Source organism: Chelonoidis abingdonii, chromosome 11 (genome assembly GCF_003597395.2).
Source record: "Chelonoidis abingdonii isolate Lonesome George chromosome 11, CheloAbing_2.0, whole genome shotgun sequence".
In the NCBI taxonomy this organism is placed as follows: Eukaryota; Metazoa; Chordata; order Testudines; family Testudinidae; genus Chelonoidis; species Chelonoidis abingdonii.
Window position 1 is genome coordinate 49,184,352 of NC_133779.1, and position 18,333 is coordinate 49,202,684.

Consider the following 18,333-nt stretch of genomic DNA (forward strand, 5'->3'; position numbering starts at 1 on the left):
GGCGTTCTGCTGCCAGGCCGCAGCCTCCAGGCCTCCACCGAAGGGACCCAGTGCCATCCAGAAGTTGGTCGTGTGGGGATCCTGGCCCACTGGAGTGCTCCTGTTCTGGTCAGATTCCCTGGACCCTGGGCGCGGCCCGTCGCTAGGATAGATACACAGGAAGGCGGAGGATACACAGCTACCCAGACACAATGGGCTCGCCACCCAGGATGGGGTGGGAGAGATGGGATGGGGGGTGTCTCCAGCTCCTCCCCACTCCAGGAGCAGCAAATGGGATGGGGATAGAATAAATCTAGACCTCTTCTCCTTTCCCTTGTTGAGGCTTCTGTCCCTTTAAGTGGCCCGGTCGTCCTGGGCCAGCAGGTTCTGGAAATTGACCAGCTGTTTGATCTGTTCCGTCTGCATAGAATGCCTTCTGAACAGCTTCTTCTTTGCCTTAGGGGAGCTGAGGGCCATGGGGACGAGCCCCCTGTGCACGGGCGAGGGGGGCCGGCCATTGGCCCGGATGTCAGGGATGGGAGGGTGGGGGTTGATGTTGAGTGGGGGCAGGAAGCCAGGTCGAGTGTGAGCAATGTGATCCAGGAGGAAGGTCCCCGATCCCCTCCTCTCCAGCAGCCCTGGGGAGCGACGCCGCCCAGTCATGGGGGACACGGCACTGGGGATGCTCTCTAGGGACTCCCGGGAGGAGCTGGCCGGCAGGGTCAGGGGGGAGGCATTGTATTTCCTTCTCTCCAGGGAGATACGGCCTGAATCCGGGGAGCTGGGGATGGAGTCTGGGCAGAGATGCGCGTCTGACTCGCAGTGCTCCATGCGGGCCAGATTATGGTGGGCCACGCCCCGCAGACCGGGCGCCGGGCCGCCCCCGCTCTCCTGGGCCTCGGGGGCTGTGTTGCGCCGTGACAGAGGCTGGTGGAGGTGGCCAAAATGAACCTTCTCGGCCCAGGATGCCTCCGGACCTGGGTCCTCTTCCCCAGAGCCGTGGGGGGCAAACATCTTGAAACCGGGGGGCTCCTGGCCCTCGATGCTGTGCCTTCGTGATAGCACGGACCTCTTGGTGATGCTCAAGCCGTTCATCTCAGCCGTGATCCTCTCCTCCGGCGTCCGGGCCTTCTCTGGATGGGAGGCGGCCAAGGCGGAGGGCGCCACCAGCCCCCATGGCTCTGAGTTGAGTCTCTTGAGTTGCCTGGGCCGGCCCTTGGGCGGCGGGGCTACTGACGGCTGCTCCGCGGAGGCCTCGGCCTCCAGCCTTTTGGGAAGAGGCGGCGGGGGGCAGGTCAGCCGGGTGGTCATGGTGAAGTTGAAGACGTCCCTCGCCTCCTCCTTCTCGCTGGCCCCGGGCGACTGGGTGGTCTTGACTTCGATGTCAGAGGGCGACATGCACAGGGCAGGTGACTTCTCCTCCAGGCCCGGGGAGGGGGGTGAGTTCAAGTACTGCTTGGTCTTCTTGGTGCCCGAGGGGGACGTGTCGGTGGTGATGATAATCACCTCCTTTCCCTTGGCCTTGCAGGCGTCCAGCAGCACCTGCAAGGTCTCCCGGTCGCCCCGGTTGATGGCGTACACCAGGGCGGACGCCCCCGCGTAGTCCCTGGCGCTGGGGTCGGCCCCGTGCTCCAGCAGGACCGAAGCCACCGAGGGCCCGGCCCGGTCGGCGCAGGCGTGCATCAGGGCCGTCTTACCCATCTTGTCGGGGATGTTGGGATCGGCGCCATTCTCCAGCAGGTAGCGCACCATGCGGGGCTTGTTGTGCGGGTCGTCGTAGTGGGCCAGGCAGGCGGCGATCAGCGGGGTCTCGCCCTGCGCGTTGCCCTCGTTGATGTAGGCCCCGCCTTCCAGCAAGAGGCGAGTGAGGCGGAACTTGCCCTGCCACACGGCCTTCAGCAGGGCATTCCCTTCCGCGTGCAGCATGGCGGCCGGGTCGTTCATCGCCAGACGGGGCCTGGGGCCAGGCGGTCTCGTGGGGGCAAGCCGGGGTTGTAGGCAGCAGGGCGGGGCATTGCACAGGCAGAGGACCTCCCTGGACAGAGAGAGAGAGAGAGAGAGGGAGAGCACATCATGAAATTTTACCCTGCTCCAGCATCGTTCATCGCCAAGCAACTCCTTCACCACTGAGCTGCTACCTCTGGGCTGCAATGCAGCAGATGGTTAACAGTCGCATAGCCGGGCTTCACAGTGACCACGCAGCAGGTGCTGAAATGCAGCCTGCTCTGGGGTGGAACATGGCAGCTGTTTAACAGCCACACAGCAACACTGCAGAGAGAGCACACAACCACTTCTGACATACAGCCAGCTCTGGTGTGCAGCTGCTTAATAGACCACGGCCACGCCACAAAAGGATCACTCACCCAGCACTGAAAAGCAGCCAGCTCTGGAGTGGAACAGGGCAGTTCTTTAACAGCTGCACAGCCATGCTGCACAGGGAACACTCACCCAATACTGAAATGCAGCAAGTTCTGGGGTGCAGCATGGCAGCTGCTTAAAAGCCCCAGCAACGCTCCACAGGGACACTCACCCAACACTGGATTGCAGCCACCTCTGAGGTGGAGAACAACACCTGTTTGATGACCACATAGCAGTGCTGCACCTGTTTGATGACCCAACACTGAAGTGCAGCCAATTCTGGGGAGCTGCTTAATGGTGTACCGCAAGGCTGCACAACAGTTTAGGACAGGAAGTGAAGGCTCGAACAGGCGAAGCTAGGTAGGCAGAATCTCCTTATTCATACTGAAATTGGGCCTGGCTAAGAAGTGCCCTGGGATTTTTAAGGTCTCTTTGGGAAGTGGCCTCAGTTTCACACCCATGTGTCTGGTTTGCAGGCCCCCTCCTTCCACCTCACCTCTGCGTCCATGTTCAGACTTCCCAGAGAACCAAGGCAAAAACACTTAGGAATTCAGCAGCTTCTGCCGCAAAAAAACCCACCTTCGTCCCACCCTGTTGTCAACGGAGGGGGTGGCAATAGAACAATCCAGACAATATTAATCTCTCTCGCTTATCACCGGTGGGTCTCAAAGGAGGGGAGACTCATTACCCCCATTTTACAGATGAGGAAAACCGAGGCACGGGGGTCTTGCCCAAGGCCACCCAGCAGCAGAGCTGGGAATAGAATCCAGGTTTGCCTGAGTCTCACTCATCCTGCACTCATGGCACATGGGACCACTCCGGGGCATTGTCCTGCATGTCTCAGGTATAGCTTTACACACTTTCCATTAATCCAAACCAGGATCTAGGCAGACCCTCTCTGGTGGTGCTAGGTGACTTCTTCACACCATGCACAGTTGATCTGTGGAACTCATTGCCAGGGGATTGTGTGACGAGCTTCAAAATGCATTAGACACGTTCACGGAAGGAAAGGTCCATCGATGGCTATTTGCCAAGATGGGCAAGGAGGCGACCCATGCTCTGGGCGTCCCTAGCCTCGGATTGCCAGGATCTCGGTGTGGACGACGGGACGGATCACACAATGGTTGCCTGTTCTGTTCATTTCCTCCGAAGCACCTGGCATCGGAAGACAGGATACTGGGCTGGATGGACCATTGGTCTGACCCAGTATGGCCGTTCTTATGCAGCACGGCCTGCTCTCTTTCACTTCACCATAGCCCAGGCTAGATTCTTGTCTACTGTGAGAGATGCTCCCCAACAGCCACTAGCAGGTCGCCAAAGAGTTAAACGCTCAACTCACAAGCGTGTGCCGTTAAAAATGTCACCAAGTGCTGGCAGATCCCCCTGGCTTCCCATCCCAACCTGCCTGCCTGACTCAAAATCCTACCAGCTGGCGCCCATGTGGAAAAGGGTAATTAATTCAACGCTGGAAAAAAACAAGTTCACTAATCAAAAGGAGTTTGGCTGATGAGTGCGTCCTCCCCCCCTCCACCCCCAGCCCCTTCTGCCCTGGCAGCTGGTGAGCTGGTTGGCTGGAGGGGCATTGGAGAAGGGTTGCCTGTCCTGCCTAATTTACCGGAAATATCTCACTCGGGGGTGTAGGTGACACAGTGTCTATTGGTGCCAGCTTGTGGAGTCCGATGCAAACAGGACCAGCTTGCCCAAAGAGCTGCAGGTTGGATTCCCGAAGGCTCAGACCTCCCCCCCAAAATCAGGGCAAGCTGCCAGCATCAGCACCTGAATAAATTCAAATTTCCCAAAGGCCTCTGTGTGGATCCCACTGGGACACACAGATGGGCAGCAGCTTTTCAGAAAGGCCCGGCTTCCGGCATGGGCAGCTCTTTGGAAAAACCCAGCCATATGTTCTGCTGGATTGGTTCACGCTGGCTCCCACATGGGCCCACGCTGGGAAATGGAAGCCAAAGGAGAGGCAAGAGGGAGGAAGCAGGGGGAGGAGAGAAAGGAAGAGTGCAGCAGAGGAAGAATGAGATAGATGGAAAGAAAAGCGATGAGGGAAGGTAAAGAATGGGGGAAGGAACAAAAAGGCCAGGAGGAGGAGAAGAAGGAAGGCACGAGGGGGGAAAAGCAGGGGAAGAGGAGAGAAAAAGGGACCTGGCAGACTGAGGGTGAACAGAGGGGATGCAGAGGAGAGCAAAGTAGAAGAGAATAAAAGAGGTGTGGAAAGAGAAGAGGCAGGAAAGGGAAGCTAATTAGCAGGGCTAATGAACGAGCAGTGTCCTACAAATCATCAGAGGCTGGCGCCATCCCCTGACCTGGTGCCCTGGGAGCCAGGGCCTGATTGAATCACGGACGTCGAGCGCGGCAGATTAATGGCACTGAATAATCGGCCTGCTCAGAGCCCTTCCAGTAAGAGGCAGCAGGCTGAGAAGGGTTGATTGGGGTTATGGCTTAGATGAGATACCCCCTGCCCCCAGTGGCGTTGGTGACTTGATGAGGAGTGTTCTTCTTGGAAGGCCTCACCATGTGTGGTCATCAGCAGTCCACTTCTTGCTAAAGCTGGTGGCCTGATCGAGGCATGACTGGGGTAGTCACTGGCCACAATGATCTTTGCTTCCTATCCTAAAGTGCTGGAGAGAGTGTTGTCCAATAGTTAGAACAGGAGACTGCAAGCCAGGACACCTGGGTTCTGTGCACAGGCTGGGAAAGAGTGGTTAGAGTAACTACACTGGGAGCTTGGAAATCTGATCCAATGTGACATTACCGAGGTCACCCGGGAAGTCGGTGACAGAGCTGGGCACTGAATCCCTATCTCCTGGTGAACGTGTAACACAGTGAGCATCTGTGGATGTGTAAGAGGCAGACGATGTTTCTGTAGGTACCGAGGCAAAAGGTTTATGCTCAGGATTTGTCTCCTGAGCCTACTTGTGGGCCGGGTCAGATCCTGGCATATGAACTGTCGTTCTCACGTAGCCTTCTCAAACCCTTCTAGGAACAAAACTGCCCCCCTGCCCTCCGCAAGGATTGGCCGGGTCATTAATTCTGCCCAGGACAATTAGTCTGTGTGGCTGGCTGGACCTGGGAGTGAAGCTGGAAGAGGCCAGCTCAGCTCAAGAGCCCCGGCTGACGGAGGAGAAAATGGGGAAGATTGAAAATAGATGGGCTGGTGTTTTGTGTGGGATTTGGATGGTCAGTTCCCAATGAAACTAATAGGAACTGGGCATCCAAATACTCTCAGCAACTTGAAACATTTGAGCTTTCTTCTCTAATCTTCCTATCTATCTACCTAATCTTCGTCTGCATCTCTCTCAATCTATCTGTCACATACAACATGTCCTACGGGCTTTCAAATTAAGCATATTAGAAAGGCTGGCACGTCCCTCTGAGCCAGTGGAGCATTCCTTTTGAGAAAACACTGGATTAACTTGCAGTGACTAGCTCTGTTAAAGTGTCATTTCAAAACCCATCCATGTGCAGCAATACAAAGCCGCAGGAGGGCCCTGGAATCATCTGTCATTTGTCAGACAATGACTGAGCTGCCGGCTAACCCACACTAAGTGACCTGCTTTATCTCTTTTGTTATTAGCACCCAGTCATTTCCTCATTACTTCTAGATTTAACTCAGCGTCCTCAGAGCTTTCACGGGTGGCGGGGGGAGAGAGGGGACGGAATCCAGTATGGTTTGAGCATGGACCAGGGCATCTGTGTTCCTGGGCTTTATTAGCAGCTTTGCAGGCAGTGCACACTGGTAGTTAAAGTGGGCAGAAGGGGTCTGATGATCAGAACTCCTCGAGTTTATTTTTTAGCTTTTTTATAATATCTGTAGCAGGGAATGCTGTACAGCAGTTGGGAAAGTGGACTGGGAATCAGGACTCCTGGGTTCTATTACCAGTTGTAGGCCAGAGTGCAATCTAGTGATTAGACTAGAGAACTCCTGGGTTCTCTTCTTGGCTCTACCAAATCATGTCCCCACTCTGTGCTTCAGTTTCCCCAACTATAGACCGGGGAGCACAGCGACTTACCCACCTTTTTCAAAACACTTTTGCGATCTCTAGCAAGAGGCGAGGGATTTTCAAAGAAATCTAAAGGAGTTAGGTGCCCGCTATGCCCAGTGGTCTCTTAAATCTCAGAGGCCCATTGAAAAGCCCAACTGAAAAGTGTCACATAAGGGCCTCCACTGAAATCAGCGACAGCTTTTCCATTGACCTTAGCAGGCTGCGGATCAGAACTGAAGTGCGATGCCCTCTGATGGGGATTTTATTTCTGACGGATTTTATCCTGAGCAGCCGCCAACATTTCAGTAACACCAAAAGGCACGCAAGAGAAAACAAGTCGATCGATAAGAAGCAGCAAGCGCTATAATTTCTGCACATCTTCCCTTACAGAAAAGCATCTAGCCCCCAAGATGCTGGAGTCAATATTGACCAGCAAGACGCTTCAAAAATGAGGAGCTCTCCTCCTGCATCAGTTTCTCTCCTCTGGACCTCACAGTCACAAGTCTGGAAGCAAGAGAATGCAACCAGAGTGGGATGCTTTTGTTCCTCTCCGGAACAACCCCTGTTCCCTCAATCCCCACTGTTGAGGCCTCTGTGAATATACCTAAAGCTGTCAGATTCACCATTTAAAGCTCAAACCCCGCTCCTTATTTTATATTATTTTTTCTCTTGCCGCTACTTTCTGGGGACTTTTTCAAGGGTCTGGTGCTGGCAGGGCTTCTTGGGTGGTTACTTGTTATTATTTATTATCTGTATCTCAGTAGCACTTAGGAGCCCGTTATGGATCAGGTCCCCCTGAGCGCTAAGTGCTGTTCGCACACAAAGCAAAAAGCCAGCCCTGGACCCAGAGATCTTACAACCTATGTTTGCATCACCGGCGACTGCACTATTGATGGCTCATTAACAGGCTCCCCAGTGGTGAAGTGGGGACTGGGGCAGGGGGGCTTTAGAAATAAAAAGAGGTGATTGTGTCAGATCCCCAGCTGGGGTGGAAATCGGCAGAGCCCCGTGGGAGTCAGTGGGTCAGAGTCCCAACTGGTGTCACTGGGCCAGAGCGCCACGGAAATCAGTGGGCCAAGGTTCAGCTGTTGTCAATGAGCATTGCTCGAGTGACTTCCCCAGAACTGTCCTGATTTGCACCCACGCAGGATCTGGCCCATTGTGTTGCTAGCTTGGAATGTCCGTCCCCCCCTTTTTCCCCCATCCTTTGCCAAAGGGAACCCAAAATGACTTTTGGGCCCAATCCTGCACAACTTACGTGCGACGACCCCAACGGGAGCTTGGCTCCGGCAAGGCGGGCAAAGTTGGGCTCTTACAGGATGAATCTGCTGCCCTTGATCCCACAAGTAATCCTTACTCACCTGAGTAGCCTCGGTCACTTCTAGGGATTCACCAGGATCGCTCACCCGAGTGAGGGTTGCGGGAGCGGGAGCCTCGAGCCCTGATCCAAAGGCAGGGCCTCTGGACTGATTTCAGTGGGCTTGGGCTCGCTTCAGTATGAGTCACCCCTTCTCCCCTGGGGTTAATGGAACTGCTCAGGGTTCATAGGTTTTTAAGACCACAATGGGTCATTTACCATCACCATAGGATTGGACCCCTTCTGGCTTAAACGTCTTAGACAATGTCCCTCCCCTCTGTCTATGTAACTTGCCCTCATCAGCATCCCATCCGTTCTCTTCACAATCAGAAACGGGTTTTAGCCTCTCCTGGGGATTATCCTCGTTTTAGGTCGGGAACTAAAGGCCTAGGAGAGATGAAGCAACTTGACCAGGGCACACAGGGAATCTGTAGCAGAGCCAGGAATTAAACCAGATCGTCTGGGTCCTACTCGAGTGTCCTCCCTGTGAGACCATCATCCCTTCCACCCCAGCTACTGTCTCAGTTTCAAGGCGATGTTGATACACTGTCTTCCACATTGCTCAGGGAATGAATGAGCAATTACCTCTCTCATTCCTCCGGTTTCTTTCCTGAGCTCCACCTTAGGAAATCTATGAGAGCCCTATATCATATCAGAAAAATCCATCTGTCATGCTGGGGTATAATAAAGCGGGCAATTTCATCTCGGGAATCCTGTAAACCCGTCATCATTTATTGTCCAGGAATGCAGGCTAAATAAGCTATGGTCTGGTAAGATCTCACTCTGCTTGTCCCCATAGGACCTCTAAGTATAAAAAGCCATTTTACCTTTGGAATCTTTCAAAGACAAGTCGCGTGCTTTTGGGTGAAAAAACCACAGCCTTTTTCAGATGAAGCAGTTCCTTTTTTTTCATTTAAAAAACCCATCCCAAATCCATGCAGAGCACTACAGCTTTAGGAAACAAAGGTTTAAAGCTCTGACAGCGACGCTGAATATCGAGGGAAGCAATGGATGCAAAAAAGAGACAACAAAGGGGGAAAAGCCAGATCGATTCTTTGCCGCATCTTTGCATTTGGGGGTTGCAGCTAGAAAAGGAAGAGATTTGGGTTTTGGCAAATTGCTACGGAGTGAACTGGGAATGCCTAGTGGATTTCAGTGTAGAAATGATCTGAGGGGAATTTATTGGAAGCAGAATTCTTCCTGGGATCTTTTTTTCCTGGGATTTCAGATGCAAAGGGATTTACTTGTGGGTGATGAGCGAAACCTAAAGAAAATATTCTGGTCTAAATTAGCAAGAGCTTTCACCCACTTCTAGTTACATAACCACATAAGAATGAATGCAACCTACTGAATGGAGGGGGAGAAATTATATTTATATATGGAATTTAAAGGAACTTGTGATGCTGAATATTGTAGTTCAGGATGGGTACAGCGAGTGAAATACATTTAAATCAAAGGATAATCCTATTCCTGTTCTAATTCTATTAAACAGATGGATTTAAAGCAATACATCAACTAGTGGCAATAAAACCTGATTAGATTTTAATATAAAACAGATTTCTGGCTTGGTTTGGATCAGCAGAATAAAACGCCAAAGAGACCAGAACGGGTAAGAGCAGAAAGACACCTGAGTGGATATATAGCCACAGAGAAATTAATGATCAGTCTGATGAAAAAGAAACACATTTAATAATAATAATAATTAATAATTAATAATAATAAACCAGTCATTCATTAAATAAGTGCAGCCAAAGAATCCCAGAGTTCCAGTGCAAGCTGGGCTGTTCGACAAACCAGCAGCAATTGGGGAATGGGATCTTAGGACAAACTGACAGTGAATGTGACAGATAGACAAGATCTTCATACTGTCCAGGAGACTTTCTCTCCCATCCCTGTCTGCATTTTAGCCTAAGCTCAGGACCCATGTGCGGATCCCCGGCCAGAAGCAGTGGTGGTGCTTGCTCCTTTCAGCACCCATTAGCTGCTATGTCATTCTGGAACTAGGGGGGCTGCCGCACCCCCTGGCTTGAAGTGGTTTCCATCACATACAGGGTTTACAGTTTGGTTCACCGGCTCTCAGCACCCCCACTACACACATTGTTCCAGCCCCCCTGCCGCTCTCTTCTTTTTGAAAAGCGGTATCGTACCTGGCTCGGTTGGACCCTCTCCCGTCACCTGCCACCGGCTCTTCTGGGCCACATGCTTCCTCCTCACCCCAGGTAAAGCGGAGCAGAAGCCTGCAGAGTTTTCATGGCTTGAGACCTTTGCTCTCCTTTTGTGCACTGGGTGCGTGCGGGTGTTTAAAGGAAATCGACCCCATTCAGCTTGAGACAGGGGGATAGACACAGCGAAGCCGAATAATTCAGTCCATCAAAGCCCTTCTCTGCAATTTTTTTAGCAGCATTTCCCTCTCTTGCACACCTCTCCTCCCTCCCCACGCCGGTTGCAGCCCTGCGGATAGGTGCCTGAGCGCCGGTGTTTTCCACTTACTGTCACAGCCTGCCCGGCTCTTGCAGAGACAGAGCCAGGCTGCTATTTTTAAGCTGCCTTCCCATAGACCAGAAGTAGCTATTCCATTCAGCTACACAGAGCAATCACACTGCACCAATATACATGGGAAAGGGGCCCGCCTCTTCCACTCCCCCCTCCTCCCCTGCGAGGGCTTATGAATTATGCTCAGTCCTGGTCTAATCCCTCGATCTCTCTCGGTAGCAATTTGGTGGCACTCTCCAGGGGCACCGGAACAACGTGCATTGTGCTGAGAGCCGCCAAACCGAACCGCAAGCCCTGCAGATGATGGGAACCACTTCAAGCCAGGGGGTGCCGGTGCACCCCTTGTTCCAGCACCTCCGGCACTGTCTGCTTAGGATGCTGGGGATGAGTCCAGTGCATGCTACTGTACTGTAAATACCAGCCCCTGCCCACTGCAATGCTGGGCACCATTAACCCTTGATCCTCCACTGCCCTGCTCCTTTGTGTCCCCCTAACACACCTCGCCAAGTCGTCTCGTTTTAGGAATATTAGTGACTTGCATGGCAGCAAGGCCTCCAGGCCTCAGTGGGGATCAGGGCCCCATTCAGTGGCAGTGTTAAGCCTCTGCAATGGCGGAGGGGCCCCCAAGCAGCAAGGGGGCCCCCCACCCGCATGGTGTCAGTTACTTGGCTCTGGTGACAAAGCAAAAGCCAAGGTGAAGCGTAACTCTCCCCCCCGCCCAACATGATGATGCAGGGACAGACGCAAACCCTGTCCAGCATGTTGGAAAGGGCTGCCCAGAAGGGGAGAGCAAGTGGGGCAATTTGCCCCAGGCCCCGGGCCCCACAGGGGCCCCCATGAGAGTGTTTTTGAGCTCCTGGAGCAGGGTCCTTCACTCGCTCCGGGGGCCCTGGAAAACTCTCATGGGGCCCGGGCCCCCGGAGCTTCTTCTGCTCCGGGTCTTCAGCAGCGGGAGGTAGTTCCGCCCCAGGTCCGGCAGCTGAAGTGCCGGGTTGTTGGCAGCAATTCGGCAGCGGGGGTGCCCTGCCGCCGAAGACCCCAGGTCCCCTGAATTTCTCTGGGCAGCCCTGGTGTTGGACAGCAACATCAGCAGACCCCACTCCCACAACTGAGCTTTGCAGGGGGCTGCCAGAGGATAAACCGGGGGGGGCTGGATCAATGTGTATAGTGGGGGTGCTGAGAGCCATTGGACCAAATTGTAAACCCTGTATATGATGGAAACCACTTCAAGCCAGGAGGTCTTCCTGCCCCGGCACCCCTAATTCAAGCACCTCAGGGATAAATAATGCCACTGGCCCCATTGTGCCAGGCACTGCATTGACCCAGAGTGAGAGACAGTCTTTGCCATAGTGTCTTACAAACCAACTAGACCAGACAGACAATAGGGGGAGGGGAAACTGAGGCACAGAGTGGGGATGTGACTTGCCCAACATGACCCAAGCTGGGTAGTGGCAGAACCAAGAAAAGAGCCCTGGTCTCCCCACGTTTCAGACCAGTGCCCTACCCACTACCCCCATGCTACCTCTCACGTGGCAGGGCTGTAAATGACTTCGCAAGTCGCAAAGCAAGGGAGGGGTGTAAGATACTCAGCGTCCTCCCAGGGTCTGTCTCCACTGCTTTGTAAAACTGGATCTGTGGCATCCGGGCTTGTGGACTCCATGGTGCACTGGCAACCTGGGCTAACAATTGCTAGACCCATAACTCACTACTGCAGCAACGGCTCCATACTGCGCTACACAGAGCTTCTGACTTGGGTCTGCGGCTTGAGTTGTGTCCACACTGCAAAATGATGGGGCTTGGACCCGAGTCTCGGTGGGACTAGGACTCAGACCACCCCCCTGCTAGGCGCATCCTAGGATTCAGATCCTGAATGATTGCTGATCCATCACATACAGCTTTGTGTGTAGGCATTACAGGGGGTGGAGGTTGGGTTCAAATCTGAGCCTAAGCCCAGGTTTACGGTTCAGTGTAGACATAATCCCAGTTTCCCCACGCCCATACTTGCCTCAAAGATTCATTTTGGATCCCATCAAGGGTGGAGATGAGAAGTGTTGGCTAGTGGTTAGAGCAGGGGACTGGAAATCTGGACTTCTGGCTTCTACCTCCAGCTCTGCCATGGGCTCCTTACATGCTCTTGGGCGAGTCCATCCCTTTCTCCATGCCTCAGTTTCCCCACCTGTAGAATGGAGAGACTGGCATGGACCCGGTTGCACGAAGCACTTTGAGGATGGAACCTGCTCCATGTTTGTACGGTGAGCGCTGTCTCGGGGAGTTGCACGAGTGATAGCTCACAACCACTGCCAGCTTCTTGGTGCCTATGCTAGGAGAGTCACTCATGCTAAGGGAAGAGAGGAAAAGTGGCCAAGGTCTGAGGTCACCAGGTATAATGGGCACGGGGGGGGAGGGGATAGCTCAGTATTGGCCTGCTAAACCCAGGGTTGTGAGTTCAATCCTTGAGGGGGCCAGTGAGGAATCTAGGGCAAAAATCTGTTTGGGGATTGGGCCTGCTTTGAGCAGGGGGTTGGACTAGATGACCTTCTGAGGTCCTGTCCAATTCTATGTGTGGGTGTGCATGTCCATGGCTCTCCACACAGGGACTGCACTTTTCATAAGCACCTCTTCAGAAGGTTTTGTAATCCCTTGTGCCTGCCCTTCATGGTTGCCATGGTTACCTTGACTAATTGTATTCCTATTGCTCCCTGCCCGATTCCAAATATGCTAGGTGTTAGCAGGGAAAAGTCAGTTTCCTTCATAATGCTTCAGCCCCAGAAGACCTTTGACCTCAGCCAAACCCAGGCAGTGGATTGATGAAAATTGAGTTGTTGCTGTTATTGCAATAAGGCCAACTGAGATCAGGGCACCATTGTGTCAGGGACTGTACAGACATTCAAGCCAGGAATGCTAGATGCTGGACAGACACACAATTTTTGGACTGGTATAACTGTGTTGGCTATGGAAGCGATTGTTTACCAGTATAGTTAGGGTGACCAGACAGCAAGTGTGAAAAATCAGGATGGAGGTGGGAGATAATAGGAGCCTATTTAAGAAAAAGACCCAAAAATTGGGTCTGTCCCTATAAAATCAGAACATCTGGTCACCCTACAATATAGTTAGTAGAGCCCCTACTGTGTCCACACTTATACTGTAAAAAGGGGCCTTATATTGGTATAGGTTATTCCCCTTCTCATACAGGAATAAGTGATATTTAGGCTTTCAATGATTCGATTTTTATCGGTAAACGTCAATTTCACTGCACTACACACAACCCCCCCCCAAAAGTCCTTTCATTGATGATTGAAATTCATGAAATATGAAAAATGCTGTTTGACTGCTTCTTGGAGTTTGATCGAAGGAGAGTTACTTTGCATATTTTGCAGCGGATGTTGGCAATTTGAGTTTTAACGGTCATAAACCTCTAAGTTCTGGAATCTCAAGGTTGACTGTCATGAAATAATTATTGTCTGACCCCTGCCATTGTCTGACCTCCCCTCCCAAAATTTCTTCCAACTGGACAAAATTTAAATCGATAAAAATCAGCAAAAAATGCTTAAAAACAAATGTTGATATCATCCATCAAAATTATAAAAACATAAGACTGGCCCTGCTGGGTCAGACCAAAGGTCCATCTAGTCCAGTATCCTGTCTTTCAATAGTGGCCAGTGCCAGGTGCCCCAGAGGGAATGAATGGAACAGGTGATCATCAAATGATCCATCCGTTGTCACTCATTCCCAGCTTCTGGCAAACAGAGACTAGGGACACCATCTCCGCCCATCCTAAATAATAGACGTTGATGGATGTATCCTCCGTGAACTTATCTAGCTCTTTTTTGAACCCTGTTATAGTCTTGGCTTTCACAACATCCTCTTGCAAGGAGTTCCACAGGTTGACTGAGTGCTGTGAGAGGAAATACTTCCTTTTGTTTGTTTTAAAATAACAAAAATTGAGTTCTGACAATAGCCATGCTGGTATAAGCAGACTTATACGGGTATAACGCCACCCACAGTCAGGGAATTGTATGGCTTTAACCGTGCTGGTAGAGTTAATGCACTACAACTGTTGTATAGAGAAGGCCTTTCATTGTGGGTTTAAAACCGAGTTGTTATTATTATGGGAGTAATGCCAGCAGAGATTAGAGCACCATTATGCTAGGTGGTGTGCAGACACAGTGCTGGCCCTGCAGAAGTTATAGTCACGAGAGAAGTGATTTACCCAAGGTCACACAGTCGGTCAGTAGCAGAACTAGGCATCAAACTCAGGTCTTCTGACTTCTGATGTAGTCTCCAGCAAACAACCTATAGGCTGACATGTGAGAAAGAGAGGCCCTGACTTTATAGGTTCGCAGCTGGAAAGCTCATTTCCCATCAATTTCTTGGCTTCATTCGCCCTGCCTTTGCTGTGTGATTTGGCAGGCTTAGTAGGCATTATTTGGTTCCCGTGGCTTGATGCAGGATGGGCTGACACCCACAACAGTGACCATAGCCCTACAACCATCTGTAAAGCGGAGTGACACTATGAAACATATATGGCCAAGTTGGGCCAGCGGGGCTTGCGCTATAGGGATGCTATGTATTAACTGATTGCCCTGGTGAGTTACACAAAGGCGGGCGGTAGGAGAGCTGGCTTAGTGGAGAGTGGGATTCAGGAGACCCGAGCTCAAATCCAGTACTGCCACAGTCCTCCTGTGTCATCAAGTCATCTTGCACCATCTGTAAAATGGGTATAATCCTTCCCTGCCTCCCAGGGATGTTGTGAGACAGAAGCCTGTTAATGACTGGGAGATGCTCAGCTGCCATGGTGAAGAGGGACACCGGAATGCATCATGGACCTTTTCAGCCGTGCTGTGCACCTGGAGCTCAGCCCCACCTCATCTAACTGCCAGCGTGGTCCAGAACTCAGCCACAGCACAGAACTGCTCACCGGCAGCGTGGGTAGCACCGCCTCTTGGTAAGATTCCATTATAAGAGCCTGTTTTCAGTTGCTCCTCTGAACTTTGCCAAACTTTAACCATCTGGGCTGGAATTTCCCGTGCCCCAGTGTCTGCCTCCAGCTGATTCTGTGGTGAGAGACATTGTCAGTTAAAGCCGCCTGGGCCTTTCAGGGAATGAGATTAGTTACAGAAATGTCTACACTGCTATTTTTAGCCCCAGCATGTGAGCCCAGGGAGCTCGAGTCAGTTATCTGGGTGCTGACACTTGCTGCCCTGGGGTGGTGATGGTTTTTTTTCCAGTATAGATGTCAAGGGCTGACCCCCACCCTTCTCATTAACACCAGATGGACTCCGGAGCGATTCCCACTGAAGCGGATGGCACGGTGCCGGAGCGAGAGCAGCATGGGGGGGACTGCGGAGTCTGGCTGGGTGCCTGCTCGCCGTGAGAGCTAAGATCAAGTGTAAGTCGTCTCTCAGCCTATTGAAGTTTATGATCAAGTGTCTTGATGTATTTGGTCTTTTGGTCTCGAGATGAAAACCTTTTCTGTGTCTCTTGGACTGTGAAGCACAAACATTATCTCCTAAGCCAATATCTGTTCTTATCAGTTGATTATCTGATATGTCCTTTATTTGAGGACGGTATATTAAATTGATTTTTGTGAGGACTTCACAGTATCCAAACCCTACAGCTCCGCCCTCCCCCCTCCCCCCTGCCCCTGAGCTCTTCCATGGCTATTTTCAAAGGGATCCAGGTGGCTGCCTGCCAGTGAAATTCAATGGTGGTGAGGTTCCTAAGTCCCTTGGGCCCCTTTTGCAGCTGACATTCAGCCAGGTGGAGAGAGGAATGATTTATTCCAGGACCATAGAGAGGAAATGAACTATGAAACCGGGACAGCTGGTCGGGGGAAGGGGACTCTCTTTCTAGATGTTGGTCTCTCTTTCTTTCCTTCTTTCTTTCTTTCTTTCCCTTCCTCCCCCCTCAATCTTGGTTGCCATGGCAACTTCACAGCTGGGCCTGCAGCACACAGGCTCCCAGAGCCCTGCTTCTGCTGCAGATTGAGAATAGAATCACAGCTCCCTGGGAGCAGGAGGCAGGAGCCAAGCGCATTTTCTCTCTGCTTCTCATCCCGGCACCAGCCAGGTGCTGGCAGTTATTTTGGGTTCCGCCCTCCCCCCTCGTTTCTATTTTCGGCCACCCTGTCGGAATCAGAGTGGAAGGGAGAGGGAGATGAGTCACCCCATCTGCAGCGCACCCAAGGAGCCGCTCGGCAGAAAGCATCCTCTAGGCGGGGGGCTGGCGTCAGAGGTAGCAGGGATGCTTCATCATGCTGCAAAAAGCGGCGCAGTGTGGCTGGGATCTTTCAAAGAGGTACCTGCACCCGGGGCCTGGACCCTCCAGAGGAATCAGCACCCAGCAGTTCTGCCCGGGGCAGATTCCCACGCATTGGAAAATCCGGCAACTTAATTCAGTGTCCAAATGAGAGCTGAGCTCTTGTGAAAATTTGGTCCTATAGCAGAGCTTTTAGAAAACCCTCCAATATTAATATAATATTCTAGACACACACACACACTCTCGCCCTTGTGTGTGCGAATAGACTGTAGGCCAACGCTGTTGTGTGGGCTGGAATCAAGCTACACGGCTGGAGTCGGGAAGCCCTGATTTCATGCTCTAGTCTGGCATAGGCACCATTTCAGAAAAATTCAGGGGAGAGGGGAACTGTGACAGCCTCTAGAATATTATATTAGATTGGAGGGTTTTCTAAAAAGCTCTGCTCTGGGAGTTATTTCGGGGCAGGTCTCTGGCCTGTGCTCTGTGGGAGGGTCAGACGAGATGATCAAAGTGGCCTTGTAATCAACGAATATGTGATTATATGATAACCTGCAATGTTGGGGGCAGCGAGCGGGGGGGAAGGGGAGGACACAATGGAGCCTATGGACCTATGAGAAGGCCGGGGGGTGGAATGAGGTCAAGGGGCCTGCCCCACAGCAAATGACACCCCTATAGTCTAGGCCAGGCAGACAGATCACACAAGCACACATCTGTGTACACACACACACACACACACGCAGAGCTGTGTACACACAGAGCATCAGGAGAGTCTCAGCTCACAGACCCCAAGTCAGTTTAGCTGTAAGGGGCTCCCCACACAAGCCCTTGCCTCCCGTATAAAGGATGGAGCAGCCCTGGTCCAGGGAAGGGAGATCTGGATCATGTGGAGGTGTGAAAGCTTTAGCCAAGCAGCTGTGGTCCCTGCAGCTACCCTGCTCTATGCGCCACCTGCCTTAGCTGCTAGGGGCTTGTTCGTGCGCTTTTCAGAGCAGTGATCCTTTGGGGTAAGGGGTCTTTCTGGGGTGGAATGGGAGCAGCCAAAGGCTCCCGCAGCTCCCCCTCCAGCATGAAGTCCCCTTCCTTCGCATCGTGAAACCGTTAGTGGCAGCAGCCAAAGCGCCATGTGCCTGGCGTGAGGAGGCCGCAGTGTGAGATGATTTGCTCACCCCAGCAACTTCCCTGTTGGGTCTGACATTTACCCCCCCACCTCCCTCTGCGCTGCCTGGGGACAGAAGCTGCAGCAGAGAGAGCAGCTTCAGGAGCAACAATGTATGTCTGCAAGGAGCAAGCCAGGAGGGAGGGGGTAGCCTCTCCTTGATTCCCCAGAGAAAAATAGCTGCAACCTTTTCTGGGCCGGCTCACTGGGGTTGCCAGCTGAGCGGCCACCAGCCCATTAACCCTTCTCGGCGTCAGCAGGACCCCCAGGGGTAGCTGGAGTTTCCTGCTAAATGGACCCTGTTATTCTAGCCCTAAGCTCTTTTCCCTCAGCTCTGCTGATACCCCTCAATCCTGACCCACACCTCCCTGGGTAATCCATCCCTGGCTTCCCAATCCCCTAGAGCTCTGCCAATGTACCTCAGTCCTGACCTGCAGACTCCGTCCTAGTCCAGTTTAGTGTCAGCCGCTCTTCTCCGAACTCTGCTCATGCCCCTCAGTCCCAACCCCCATATTAATTCAGCCTTGGGCTCCCTCCCACACTGGCTCTGCCAATGCACCTCAATCCCAATTCGCAGCCTCCCCCCCACATAGTCCAGCCCTGCCCTAGGATCCCCACCCCACAGCACTTCTCAGTCTCAACCTGCAGCCCCCTGCTCTCCCAGCCCTAGTCCTCCTCCCCAACCTCTTTCTCCTGATTCGGGAGCACTTTCCCAGTTCTGATATATCTGAGCGCCAAGC

The 18,333-nt window shown here is 52.5% G+C and overlaps 1 protein-coding gene across 1 annotated transcript; it reads right to left on the minus strand.

Annotated features, from left to right (window-relative positions):
• Positions 1–333: 333 nt before the first annotated feature.
• On the minus strand, positions 334–10,259 carry ANKRD34A (ankyrin repeat domain 34A). Its single transcript, XM_032792185.2, has 2 exons — positions 9,834–10,259; positions 334–2,014 (listed from the first exon to the last, which is right to left on the minus strand). Exon 2 carries the CDS (start codon positions 1,921–1,923, stop codon positions 334–336), a length of 1,590 nt encoding a protein of 529 aa, XP_032648076.1. The 5' UTR covers positions 1,924–2,014; positions 9,834–10,259.
• Between the last annotated feature and the right edge of the window lie 8,074 nt (positions 10,260–18,333).

Bases quoted from the DNA above. Each gene is read 5' to 3' on its own strand.
- ANKRD34A (XM_032792185.2), bottom strand. From the start codon at position 1,923: ATGAACGACCCGGCCGCCATGCTGCACGCGGAAGGGAATGCCCTGCTG.